The sequence below is a fragment of the Hakea prostrata genome, chromosome 6, assembly GCF_041222555.1.
Source record: "Hakea prostrata isolate BN-2017 chromosome 6, UWA_Hpros_2, whole genome shotgun sequence".
NCBI lineage: Eukaryota > Viridiplantae > Streptophyta > Magnoliopsida > Proteales > Proteaceae > Hakea > Hakea prostrata.
The window spans coordinates 12,110,836-12,124,716 of NC_142605.1; the positions used below are offsets into that span (position 1 = coordinate 12,110,836).

The 13,881-nt window shown below is 36.9% G+C and overlaps 1 protein-coding gene and 1 pseudogene across 1 annotated transcript; both read right to left on the reverse strand.

Moving 5' to 3' along the window:
• Positions 1–3,665: 3,665 nt before the first annotated feature.
• LOC149012253 (uncharacterized) lies at positions 3,666–4,309 on the reverse strand (annotated as a pseudogene).
• A 1,963-nt stretch (positions 4,310–6,272) lies between these two features.
• On the reverse strand, positions 6,273–12,544 carry LOC149012254 (carbamoyl phosphate synthase small chain, chloroplastic-like). Its single transcript, XM_089159277.1, has 11 exons — positions 12,104–12,544; positions 11,553–11,685; positions 9,572–9,660; positions 9,419–9,479; positions 9,267–9,334; positions 8,976–9,104; positions 8,749–8,858; positions 8,291–8,638; positions 7,905–8,070; positions 7,576–7,656; positions 6,273–6,661 (listed from the first exon to the last, which is right to left on the reverse strand). The coding sequence occupies exons 1-10, from the start codon at positions 12,243–12,245 to the stop codon at positions 7,616–7,618; spliced, it is 1,287 nt and encodes a 428-aa protein (XP_089015403.1). The 5' UTR covers positions 12,246–12,544; the 3' UTR covers positions 6,273–6,661; positions 7,576–7,615.
• Between the last annotated feature and the right edge of the window lie 1,337 nt (positions 12,545–13,881).

Below are 13,881 nucleotides of genomic sequence, written 5' to 3' on the forward strand. Positions count from 1 at the left end.
AAAACGTTGCAAACAGTGATGGATTGAATGTCTAAGAAATTGGCAATTTGGAAGGCTACAAACCTGTCATTTGTAGGGAGGGGTGTTTGATGCAGGCATCACTTCAATCAATAGCACTCTATCAAATGCAATGTCTAAGATTCTCGAAGACAACATGCAAAAAGATAGATGCAATTTGTTAAAGATTTTGGAATGGACAACCCAACAAACGCAAACAACTAAATCTCATTGTGTGGGGGAAGTATTGTCAACCAAAAGCCTTAGGAGGAATGGGTTTCAAAAGAATAGAAGATTACAATTCTGCATTATTATTAAAACAGGGATGGCAAATACTTTCACATCCAGAAGCATTGTGGGTACAAGTTCTTAAAGCAGGATATTTCAAGGAACGAAATATTTTTTTATCCTAAGGTATACACAAAAAAGGGGTCATAGATATGGAATAGTATTACAAGCATCATCCCCCAGTTAAGGAATATGGTGGCTTGCAAAGTTGGGAATGGCAAGCGAACTTCATTTTGGATTGACCCATGGGTACAACCTCAAAAACACTGCATGACAACAATACAAAACTTCACAAGATGACCACAATAGACGACAGTGGCAGAAGTAGCAAATGAATTACAAAGTCTTAACAGGGAGATATCTTTAACCTCTCCAAACCCCAGCCTTATTATAACATTTCCAATTCCTCTATTGGATCAAGAAGATTCTTGGTCCTCTACAATCTCTCACAATCTCTCCAAATGGAGAATTCTCAATCAAAATGGCCTTCCGTGAAATAGTTAAACAATGTTTCACGCTTTATGAATACCAATTTACGAATTGGTAGAAGCACATGTGAAAATTACCAATACATCCAAAATTTAAAGTATTCTTTTGGTGTATCTTAAATGCAGGATTACCTTTACGGGCAAAATTAGCTCAATGGTTGCATACTCAGCCGGAGTGTGCACTATGCGGAAAGGAAGTAGAAACAACATGTCATATCTTAATCTCATGTAAATGGGTCAAAAGAATTCATGTTGTAGGGCCATTGCGGCCACGCAGTGAAAATTGGAGTGATACGTCTCTACTGAGTTTGTGTCAAAATATGTGCTCACAATTAAATATGTCTAATCTCCAATTGTTTATGTCTGTTTTCATAATCTCATGCTATTTTATTTGGAAAGAAAAAAATAAAAGGGTTTTTAATCAAAAATACCCAATCCCCTCAAGGTGTTAGCAAATTTAAATCCATGGATAGTATCTTTAAAACTACAAAAGGAAGAGGAAAATACCCTACAATTAGCAACATACATAAATTATGTGGCACCTCAAGAATTTGTAGAAAATTGTTGCATTAATATACCACAAATTGACAAAAATGTTTTGATATGTGCAGGGATACTTAACCAGCGACTAGGAACGGCAGGATAGAGCATTGGAATATGCAAGGATGGACACCTACAGTTTGTCAATTTTAGAAAAAGAAATACAAACAAAATCTTGGAGGCAACACTTTTTGAGTTACAAGTTGAAGTGGACAAAGCAGCAACAAAAGGATTAAAAATAGAAGAAATATGGACTAACCACCAACAATTATTAGCTCTATTATCACGGCCATCAAGAGGAACATGATCTCTTGGTGAATAACCTATGTTAATGAAAGTTGCTAAGACAACAAAAACAGTGAAGTATAACAAATTCCCAAACCCAATGCTCCAAACTTGTTTTGAAAGTTAGCTAATATAACATCTAATCTAACGGATGACTATAATAGAACAATATTTAATAGTTGTCAATGCTTTCAGGTTATTTAATGAACTTGATCTTTTATCCAAAAAAAAAAAAATGCCAAAGACTCCCTACAAGTTTCTCTATCTCCGTTCTTTCTTTCTTTCTTTTTTTATTCTTTCTTTCTTTCTCCCTTTTTTTTTTTTTTTTTTTTTTTTTTTTTTTTTTTTAATGAAGGTTGCATCAATCCAATTAAAAAGAATGAAGGCTCATAAGTTCGGGGCTAGAAAATGAAAGATATATATGAATGCTTTTAAGCCTTTAAGACATAAGAAACCGCCATCACCCGGCCAAAAACACAACCGCTAGTCATCTACTCGCTAACTACAAGCGTCCCTTCTTGTTTTCTTACCAATGGATGTAAATCAAATTAAAGGAAACCAATGATCATTAAAGACCCAGGTGATCAAAGGAATTACACAGCACACCAATTTTAAGGCCTCCCTAAGCCGGCTTTCAATACCCCAAGTCCCAACGCATGCCCTTAAACTCACTGTTTAAATTGGAGTGATACGTCTCTACTGAGTTTGTGTCAAAATATGTGCTCACAATTAAATATGTCTAATCTCCAATTGTTTATGTCTGTTTTCATAATCTCATGCTATTTTATTTGGAAAGAAAAAAATGAAAGGGTTTTTAATCAAAAATACCAATCCCCTCAAGGTGTTAGCAAATTTAAATCCATGGATAGTAGCTTTAAAACTACAAAAGGAAGAGGAAAATACCCTACAATTAGCAACATACATAAATTATGTGGCACCTCAAGAATTTGTAGAAAATTGTTGCATTAATATACCACAAATTGACAAAAATGTTTTGATATGTGCAGGGATACTTAACCAGCGACTAGGAACGGCAGGATAGAGCATTGGAATATGCAAGGATGGACACCTACAGTTTGTCAATTTTAGAAAAAGAAATACAAACAAAATCTTGGAGGCAACACTTTTTGGGTTACAAGTTGAAGTGGACAAAGCAGCAACAAAAGGATTAAAAATAGAAGAAATATGGACTAACCACCAACAATTATTAGCTCTATTATCACGGCCATCAAGAGGAACATGATCTCTTGGTGAATAACCTATGTTAATGAAAGTTGCTAAGACAACAAAAACAGTGAAGTATAACAAATTCCCAAACCCAATGCTCCAAACTTGTTTTGAAAGTTAGCTAATATAACATCTAATCTAACGGATGACTATAATAGAACAATATTTAATAGTTGTCAATGCTTTCAGGTTATTTAATGAACTTGATCTTTTATCCAAAAAAAAAAAATGCCAAAGACTCCCTACAAGTTTCTCTATCTCCGTTCTTTCTTTCTTTCTTTTTTTCTTTCTTTCTTTCTCCTTTTTTTTTTTTTTTTTTTTTTTTTTTAATGAAGGTTGCATCAATCCAATTAATCATAAGTTCGGGGCTAGAAAAGGAAAGATATATACGAATGCTTTTAAGCCTTTAAGACATAAGAAACTGCCATCACCCGACCAAAAGCACAACCGCTAGTCATCTACTCGCTAACTACAAGCGTCCCTTCTTGTTTTCTTACCAATGGATGTAAATCAAATTAAAGGAATCCAATGATCATTAAAGACCCAGGTGATCAAAGGAATTACACGGCACACCAATTTTAAGGCCTCCCTAAGCCGGCTTTCAATACCCCAAGTCCCAACGCATGCCCTTAAACTCATTGTTTCCCCCCACCCCCACTTTTTTCAGCAGGTTAAGCATGCATTTAATACACATGCACAAGGATTACATTTTTTTTTGGGTAATTTTCATATGGACCCCTGAGGTTTGGTCTATGTCATTTAATTTAAGGACAAATTATCACTTCTATGACGAATTTGCCCTTATTATTATTATTTTTTTACATTTTACAGTTTGTTGATTTACAAAATCAAGTAGATGGCCATGGGCATGGCGGATGTTGAGATTTGATGGTGGTGTTGTGGTTCCAATTCCATGTTGACGTCTCTGAGACAAATGTAAGGTATCTCAACCTCCATCTCCCCATTCGTCGCCTGAAAAAGTGTTCTAGCCAGCGGCCCTAATGCAGGTCTACAGTTCATCCGGTACGGCGTGGCCGAAGCACTTCTCTTGCTTTTTGTAATGTAAACAGGTTTGGACATTGATCCTCTGCAAACTCGATTGCTTTTGTTTAAACTGTTCTCTTCAACATTGGGTCTTTCAGTGTGAGCCCACTTCCATTTCCAGAACAACAGAGCATTTCTCCACCACATCATCTTCTTCTTCTGCTGCTTTCTCTTCTTTGAGTCTTCTTTCGATATGGGTTTCTGTGAACTTGAAGTGCGAGCATCAACGAATCTGGCCGTATCCCTCTTGTGCTTTCGAGCTTCCTCCAGAACCTTTATACAAGAAAAGAAAGGTGAGACGAAAATTTGAGAGAAAAACCCATAACAGAAAAATAGTTAAAAAATGAGTGTACCTGGAAATAATTGATCTGGGGGTGGAAACCATAGTCACTAAAATGACAAGGCTCAACAATAGGAAATATTGGAGACTTGTTTCACATTTGGCTTCGCAGAGTTGCAGATAGATCAAGAGAGAAAGAGTTGCTCCATATTCCTCTTATCTCAAACAAAAACGTTTCCACCATCCCTCTCTTCACAGCAACACCACCACGTCTCCACCATCCCCACCAAAAAACGTTGTCGGAACATCCACAAATGTCACCGGAACAGCTTCATAACATCATTGAAGCTATAATGGGAGCAAATGATTTTAGAAGCTGGGCTGATATTCTCACTACACCAGATCCATCTACCTTCCCCATGACTGCAACCTTCTTCATCTCGACCGACGATGCCGTTCAAAGCACGGCCACATCACTGACTCGTAACTTCGATTCGTCAATCATCCTTTACCATATTGTTCCTCAAGAACTCACATTTTCCGATCTTCTGAGGTTACCAATTGGTTATCGTCTCGCTACTCTGTTCGGGAATACATCGATCCTTGTGACTAACAACACCATTTCGAATTTCACCATTGATGATTGCCTTATCACACATCCTGATGCGATTATTAATGGCGCATTCTCTATCCAAGGAATTGGATCAGTCCTCAACTCCACCACTTACGGTGATCAGCCACTCCACGAGTCGACGGAATCTGACATCCCCAAAAGGTTTTCTTCGCCGATTGGAAATGTTTTAGGTCTTCGTCATTAGGGTGCACCAAGTTTTTTCGCAGATCAGCAGCAGTAGAAATCGTAAGTACCTTAACACCGCTTGCTCACGAGTTGCAGAGTAGGTTTGGAAAATAAGGATTTAGACTAGGTAGAACCAGGGATTTGGGAATTAGGTAATGAAGGAGGATCTATTTTGTAAATTAATAAACTTTCACCCCATAAAAAAATTTAAATTAAAAAATATAAGGGAAAATTCATCATAAAAGTGGTAATTTGTCCTTAAATTGATTTTTTCTATAGTACAGGAGAGGCATATGCAAAGTCTCAGTTTTTTTGGACTAAAAGTGACATAGATCAAACCTCAGGGGGTCCATATGAAAATTACCCCTTTTTTTTTTTTCATTTAGGGTATTTACTTTTGACCCCTTGGTAACAAAAAAAAAATTCAAAATACAAGATCCTTCATATAACCAAAATATCTTCATCTCCTTCCAGTTTCCTTCTTCAACTAGGTAACACCAGTGGGAGATACACACAAAATGTCATTTTAAAAAAATGGCTTCATTCAAACCTAAATTACCCTATCATTTGACCATATAACCTTGTAGAATCAACAGATGAAGGGAATAGCTACCGAACTAGGCTTGCAACAGACAGACGACACAAAACATCATGTCACACAGGAATTTTCTATGGTATTCGGGCTCTAGCTTTGATGTGTGAGTTTTTGTTATAGCTTGATATTTTTTTGAGAAAATTAAGTGATTAGCCGCTTTTAAGTTTTTCTTTACAAAAATAACCACTCAATGTTTCACTTTACAAAATTAATCAAAACTGAGTTTGAATTTACAAAACTAGCCAAAATGTTGATTTTTGATATTTTTTGACATTTTTTACCCCTTGATCACATCAAGTAAGAAAATCACTATTTTGTCCGAAAGGAAAAAGTCATTATTCTTCCATACCCTTTGGAAATTTTCATCCATATGCCGGTATGGTCAATTTTAGGGAGAAAATGTCCAAATAAGTGAAAAAACAATATTTTGGCTAGTTTTGTAAATGCAAACTCAATTTTAACTAGTTTTATAAAATAAAACATTGATTGGCTAATTTTGTAAGGGAAAACTTAAAAGTAACTAATCACATAATTTCCTTCCCACTAATTCCTTCCCCCCACCCCACCAAAAAAAAAAAAAAAAAAAAGAAAGGAGTGAAAACAATTAAAAATGGAGTGACGCTGACAAAATGCAAGTCAACACCCACATCCCATCTCACGGAGCCGTACCTAGACGTTACACATACAGCTCCCAGACACCAAGCATTTAGAAATCCTACTCACCCAAATTCAAATTGTTTCTATGGAGAGTTCTTACCGGAGGGAATACCAACAAAATCAAAGCCATGAAAGTTCCTTGGTAATTGAAGACATTATGCCAACAGTGCATCGAAAATTAGAAACAAATTCTCTTGTAACTACATCAAAAGCATTTTGGACGCTGTTTCACTGGCTAACCGTAAAGAAAACATTCTTGTACAGAACCTTGCTGATTTATTTTCAGAAGCCTAAAAACAGAGTACCTCAATCACCAAAAGAGGACCAAAATCTTATTATTTAGCTTATTTCCTCTGACCTGCCAGGGATAGTAGAGAACATGATATGCTTCAAGCTCCTCCATCCATCATCACCCAACGATAGACATTATACTCTCATACCTGCACCTTCATATTTACCTCCTGTTGATCATCCAACGACAATCAGTGATGGCAGGTTTGATTCTCAAAGAAAGAAGGGTGGAAAGTAACAATAATCTTCAATGATCAATTCTTTTCAACATGTATGAACTATGATAATGCAGGAAGTACTCAAGAAGCAGAGGCACAAGTATGGCAAGGAATTGGTGGCAGTACAGACTGCAGATGAGATCAGCCTCTCTAGAAGCAAGAGGAAGACGCTGCACATCCAACCCTCACAAGACCCTTCAAGACGCTGTAGCCTTGTGCACAGGGTACAGCTTTTTCTTATGGACTACAGGTGGGAAGCCCTACGACAGAAGTCTGGAAAATTTTTTAAGAGATGATTATTTGGATCTTGAGAAAGGACTGCAGTTCCCACTTCTATTTAATATTTATGGCACAATCAAATAGTTGAAGTCGTAATATTCTAAAACAAGAAAAGCACTATGTAGGAGCAGCACAGAACACAGATTTTAAGCCTAGGCTTAGTAAACACAGAGTTTGTATCACTGATAATGATATTCTCAGCTTCTCGATTATACATTTCTCATATCATCAGATGAAAAGAAAAATGAGGCCCACTGACTAAACTGAGAACCACTGCCAAGTCCTAGGACCTAAATCCACAACTTGGTAACTGTATTTCTTAATCAATAATCATCAGAGCTGATGAAGGTCATGTCTAACTGATGTTGCCAGCATAGAACAGGATAAAAGACAATCAAATTTCCAATAACACGGAGAACATATAAGTAGTTTCTATCACTGTTAGTCCCAAGAAATGGCAAAAGGTTCTCTAATAAATATAAGTTTATGCCATAATGAAAAGGAGAGAGGAGAGATAAGCATGTGCAATATGCAAAAGAAAGCACTGCTGGACACCATAGCCATGGGATAAAAACAATCAGTATTACCTTGGCTTGCAGTGCATGAGACTCGTGCAAACGTCCCAAGTTATTTTTCCTTTCTCATCAGTTCCAAGAATTCTGTGAAAGCTGCAGGGATGGCATTACCACATTTCAGACAAATATGAGAATATATAGTTTTCATGTATGAATGTACTTTGTGTTATGACTCTTTATTCCCACAAATATCAAAATGTATACAAATTATCCCCCAAAATCATAACACATGTACTTTATGGAATTCATGCATGACAATGATACCAAGGGTATCCAACCCACAACCAACATATCCACGTATGCAAAATTTACAGTAAGGTTCACAAGTATTAGTTCTTTACCTGGATCTGAATCATGAGGACCTGGAGATGCTTCTGGATGATACTGAAGGCTCATAAGTTTCATTGCAGGAAAAGCAAGACCAGCACAACTTCCATCATTCAAATTGACATGAGTCACTTCCACACCTTCAGGGAGAGATGCAGGATCAACTGCATAGTTATGATTCTGCCAGACAAAGGTTTTCTTTATTTTTTAATGAAAGAAAAAAATTCATTAAGTTAAGAGAATGCTAATAAGAAGGATGGAATGTCGCAACAAACCTGCTTCTAATTTGAATTGAAAACACAACTCTTAAAATTATGACCACAAAACAACCACTCAGCTATTTATGAAGTAATTTCAAGTTAGAAGTAGTTTACTTGAATAATAAGAAACATTGACACACCTGAGAACTAATCTCAACACAACCAGTCCGGAGGTTGCGTACCGGGTGGTTTCCTCCATGGTGACCAAATTTCATTTTAAAAGTTTTACCACCCAATGCCAGACCAAGTAACTGATGACCCATGCAAATTCCATACACAGGAACCTTTCCCACAATTTCTTTCACTGTTTCAACAGCATAAGGAACTGCAGATGGATCTCCTGGTCCATTGCTAAAGAGGACTCCATCTGGCTCCAATTTGAGAGTTTCTGAAGCTGGCCAAGTTGAAGGGACAACTGTGATTTTGCATCCTCGAGAAGCCAAACGCCTCAGTATATTATGCTTGATTCCAAAATCATATGCAACAACCTTCCCCCAAGACACAAGGAAAATAAAAGTTAAAAATGAATCCTAGAAGGTCAAATCATTCTCAAGTATTTCACATTAAAATTTTTCTGCGCAAATATTAAACTACTAACATGAAAATTCTCCCCAGCTCTTCCATTGGTGATGAATTCCCATTCAGAATCTATTTTCTCATGCCACTCATATGGGGCATTACAGGAGACACCACTGATCAAATCAACACCTAATCACATCAAGAAAAAGGCTATGATATCTGGCAGTGTTCCAAAACATCTCAACCAGAGTTTGAACACCTAAACTAGTGCTGCGTTCATATAATGAAACATTGAATTTACCATACCAACAATATCCCATGTGCGTGATATCTGTAATAGCTCCTCGTCAGTTTTGGAATCTTCAGTGCTGAGTACACCTATGAGGCTTCCATCTTCTCTTAATCTACGTGTGATTGCACGTGTGTCCACATCATCTGTTACACAAAAAGCAGTGTCTGAGGAATAACTCAACATGTAAAGAAAAAAATAATTAACAATTGAGATCAGAAGAATACTAGACTAACTGAAGCATAGGAGCCATAAATTATACTAGACTCACTGAAGCATAGGAGCATAAATTATAGCGACTGACTTACATATACCCATGATGTTCCTTTCTTCTAAATAATCACCAAGAGTCTGTTTGCATCTCCAATTTGAGGTACTGGAGAAAAATAGCTTAAAAAAGGAGTGAGTTCAATGATTAGACAAATTACTTTAAAGCAGCAGAATTGATGGAATAATGTACCTTATACTTAAGCTTCTGATCACCAGACCAGCAAGGAAGCATTGCCTTGATTCTTCATCATCTATTCAGTAAAAGGCATTGTTGATTGTTAAGGAGAAAAAACTAGAACAAATGTAAGATTTTATAAATGAAAAAATAGAAAACTTCACCAACCCAAATTAACACCAGTATTTCCAATATGGGGATTTGTCATCAAAACAAATTGGCCAGCATAACTTGGGTCAGTAAGGATTTCCTGGTACCTGCATAATAAGTTGCACATGATCACAGACCAAACGGGGCAACAAACCACATGAGAGTTAGGGCACACAGTATACAAGCATCCAAGGCCTTGAACTATACACATACAGTGAGCCCATATTTACTTTGAATCTGCATATATGATATATCTAAACATCGGCAAATGTACCATTATTTTCACCGTCCCAAATCAAGTTTCTAACTGTGGAGGTTTAGCAGGAATATCAAAAATAACAACTGTTTTACTCCATTAGTAGTGGTGATGGTGGTCAAGGAGTAAAGGTAGCAGAGTTATTGTTGTTTCATATCTTTTCTCCTGCAGGCACTTGAAATAGCATAGGCCAGTCAAAGAAGAATAGCAGACATCAAGTCCAACAACAGTGAATACTCCGATCAGTTCTTAGATTTGCAGACAATTTCAGAGCAATAAAACAGGGGATGGTGGATAAGAAATTGAAGAAAAGAAGAAGATATTGCAGCCTCTCTCTCGTAACTAATAATATAACATAAACTGATAATGAAACTAAAATAATGAAAGAAATTGACTCAAAACTGGACTCTAAAAAACCATTACTCCATTTTTCTAAATCTTAACAATATTTTAGGCCTTATTAAAATGGGGCACATTACAAAGAAGCCCTGTCGGATCAAAGATCCAACACCTACATAACACAACCCATGGCTGCCCTTTAGGTCTCTCTCTCTTCTTCTTTTATTCAAAACATCCCCCATAGAGTCATAGACCATCCTTCGAAGGAAAAAATATGACAGTAAGCCTAAAAGCACAGTGGATACAGCTGAACTGAGGATTTTGATAGGACAATGTCTTAACAGTGGCAAGATCATGTGACTGGGTGATCACTGTGTTACAGGAAGATGTCTTAACAGTGGCAAGGTCATGTGAATTGTTCCAACTTAGAATCTGAGTTAAGAAAACAAAACAGCTTCAAAGACCTAGAATTTTTTTCCTCACAAAATATCCACTATGAAAAGTTTCAAGAACACTAAAAAAACCACAGGCCATGATGTTTTTGGCTTCAAAAATGACCAAGGCACAAGGTACCTAAAGCCATTTGCTGGTTTACCCAAGAGAGGAGGATCCTAATGCTTCTCTCAGACATCAATTGAATTCTGAAAATAATTAAGGTTCCAGAATGATGAAAGACCTCTGATTGGTATCCAGAAAGCCATGTGCAAGTCGGATCGGTCAAGAGCATGCCTATAAAGGCACCACTAACAGAGCAGCTCATATATAGCATGCACATTAAAAATTAATAAAGTTTCTTAACGTGTACAATGCCAGTACATCTATCCCGCTCATGCATCTGACAAGCTTTCCATAAGTATCGTCCAACCAAACAACAAAAATTATTGAAAATTTTAAGTCATTACAGTTTTCCACGTCACATGGATACCGATCCAATGATCAATTTGAGAACATGAAGGGGAATCAAGAGTCCCCACTCTGGTTCATCCTCTAACAGTGGCTAAGAACTCAGATATTCTGAACTATGACAAGATTCTCACTTACATGCATATGACAAACAATGAAATGTGCCATTCAACCTCTAAAATTGAAATTGGAATTTGAAACTAACATTCTCCTATAATTCCAGCAACAGTATAAAAGAATATAAACAACACTAAGAATTTTGACGATAACCTCTAGTTTATATATTGTAAAACAGCACCAGTTGGACATTTGATTCAAGATATCAAAGTTCAGAAAGCGGGGTGAGAAATCTTCAGCCAAAACCAAGAAATGGATAAATATGGTTCAATTGGGTCGATCTGATGCTCTAAAATAATATGCTTCCTCTTACAAAGAGCTAAAAAATTCTTTAAAAAAAAGGAAATAAATAACCATCGATATCAGGGGGAAAAAATCCATTACCCTGTCAAAGATGTATTGAACACCACTTCACCAATTTGGGTTCCCCTAGCACCAAATGACTTTGCCCTCCACACAGAACCATCTTCAAGTACAAGTCTGGCATCTGAGGTCTTCCAGGGTCTTTGTATTGAGTCTGTACTTTGAAAAAGATTAAATGAAAATGAGTAATATTGTTTTATTGCATTTTGAAGGAGAGAAAAATTTTAAAAGCACACCTACTAGCCAATTGCAACTGGTTTAAAATTTTCCATGCATTAAGATAACAAAATACAGAATACCCAAAGAACCTCTTATTTCCAATGTACAGCTAACACCAATGTCAACATCAGAGGAGACAAGTTGGTCTAATTTATGTCACCACTCCCCAATTCAAACATCATAATGTTGCTCCAAAGTTCCCACTTCCTGTAATATCGTTAACTGGAGAGGAATCCTTGAAATATAAGTAATTCAGCGTTTTGCTCTCAAAAACCCACCAGCTTCTGAGATGAACAAAGAGGCATGCAAACGAAAAAGAAGTCACAGAAGTGGTATTGATGAGTTAGATTTACCCGAGACAGCCGTATTGTCCGAGGAGACCGAAACAGAGCATCTGACGGTATACAGCTTCACTTTTGCATGATTTTGGGGAGTTCGAGAAGCAGAACCGAAGGGGTTCATCAATGGAAGAATCATAACTTTGGTGGCCGCCATTATTTCTGTCGACAACTCTTAACTGCTATGCTTTTTCCCTCTCTCAGCTCTCCCGTCTTCTGACGTAACAATTTCGGCAAAATGAACTCCAAATCACCTACGAGATCCACAAGCTACCATCGGTTTGTCCCAGACTTAGTAAATTCAGCAACACAGAAGCTCAACCCAGTAGCCGAACACTAAAGGGATCGACTTCGTCGTCTAGGGTTAAAGGGTCGTTTGAGAAGAACAGAGAAAAACGCAGTCGAGTTTCCAGGGACCGTTCTTTTCCCCCTTAGGTTTTAAGTGGCAATGATCGGTTAGTAGGACCACAATGCAGGAGTGAAAGAATTTGTCGCTATCGCTTAATTACCATTCAAAACTTTCAAAAATTAAATTTTAGGAAATTGAAAATATTTAATCTTTAAAAAGTGTGTCGGTCTCCATAGTAAACCACAAATTAATGTTGGGTCTCCTTCGTGTAATATATTACGTGTGGGTTTCTAACCAGATAATACAGTTAGTCGCAATCATGGTACACTTTGTGGCGATATATCGCCCTGTGTCGGCGAAATATCGTCGAAATGTCAACATTTTGGCGATATATCGTCCAATTCACATATTTAATAAATATTTATTCGGGTTTTCACCGATTTTTCGTTCAATTTTTGCCAAAGTGATGTAGGACCTCTACAGGCTCCAAGGGCGCTGCTCCCACACCCCCGCCAGCTCACCGGGTAGCTGGACCCCATGTCTGTCGACAACAAAATGTGAAGCATGAACCATACTCGACATAATTGTATAATGAATTGTAAACTTTAATACATCTATTCACTAGTTGCGCATTGTGTTCTCTTTGCATTGTTTACATTAGTTTATATGAATTTTCCAAACTTCCAATTTTGCCCGCATATAGCTAGACATGTGCCAATCAAAAACTTTAGATCAAGTGATGTTTCAGGCCAAAAATAATGTTCCCAATGTGTTTATTGGCCTCAAATTAGGCTATTCGTCAAATTTCAAGTCAAAATGACCTGAAATACCCTTAGAAACAAGGGTTCGATTTTTCATCGAACCCCAACAAAAAGTCGCCCGACTTTTGGCGAAATGTCGCCCGAGTCGCCATGTCGCCAGGATCCGACACGGCGACACGGGCCAATATGTCGAACCTTGGTCGCAATTAAGTATATTCAAATATCAAACGTTGAGGAACTAAAATGTCCCTTAGGTAATTTAATAAATTGTTTTATTATAATAATTTTTTTCTTTTTGTGATATATCATATCATACTATCATACTACTATTATAAAAGCATGTACTCTTACCTTTTCCGCAAATCTTTTTCTGTCCTTTTTTGTCCTTATCATTATTCCAAATACCAATAATGTTGTACTATTTGCTATTTCTTTACTTATTTTTACAAGGATAATTTAGACATTTTAGTCATAAATTATTATTAATTTATCATTAATTTTAATCCCTCTCTTAATTTCTCTCTCAATTTATCTCTCGACCTCTTTCAATCTATCTCAAAGTCTGTCACTCTCTATATCCCTCTCCCTCTCAAACTCTCTCTGAATCTCTCTCTAAATCAGCACTCTCTTTAAATCTCTCTGAATCTCTCGCTCGACTTCTCTCTGTTGGTAATACTCCAAAT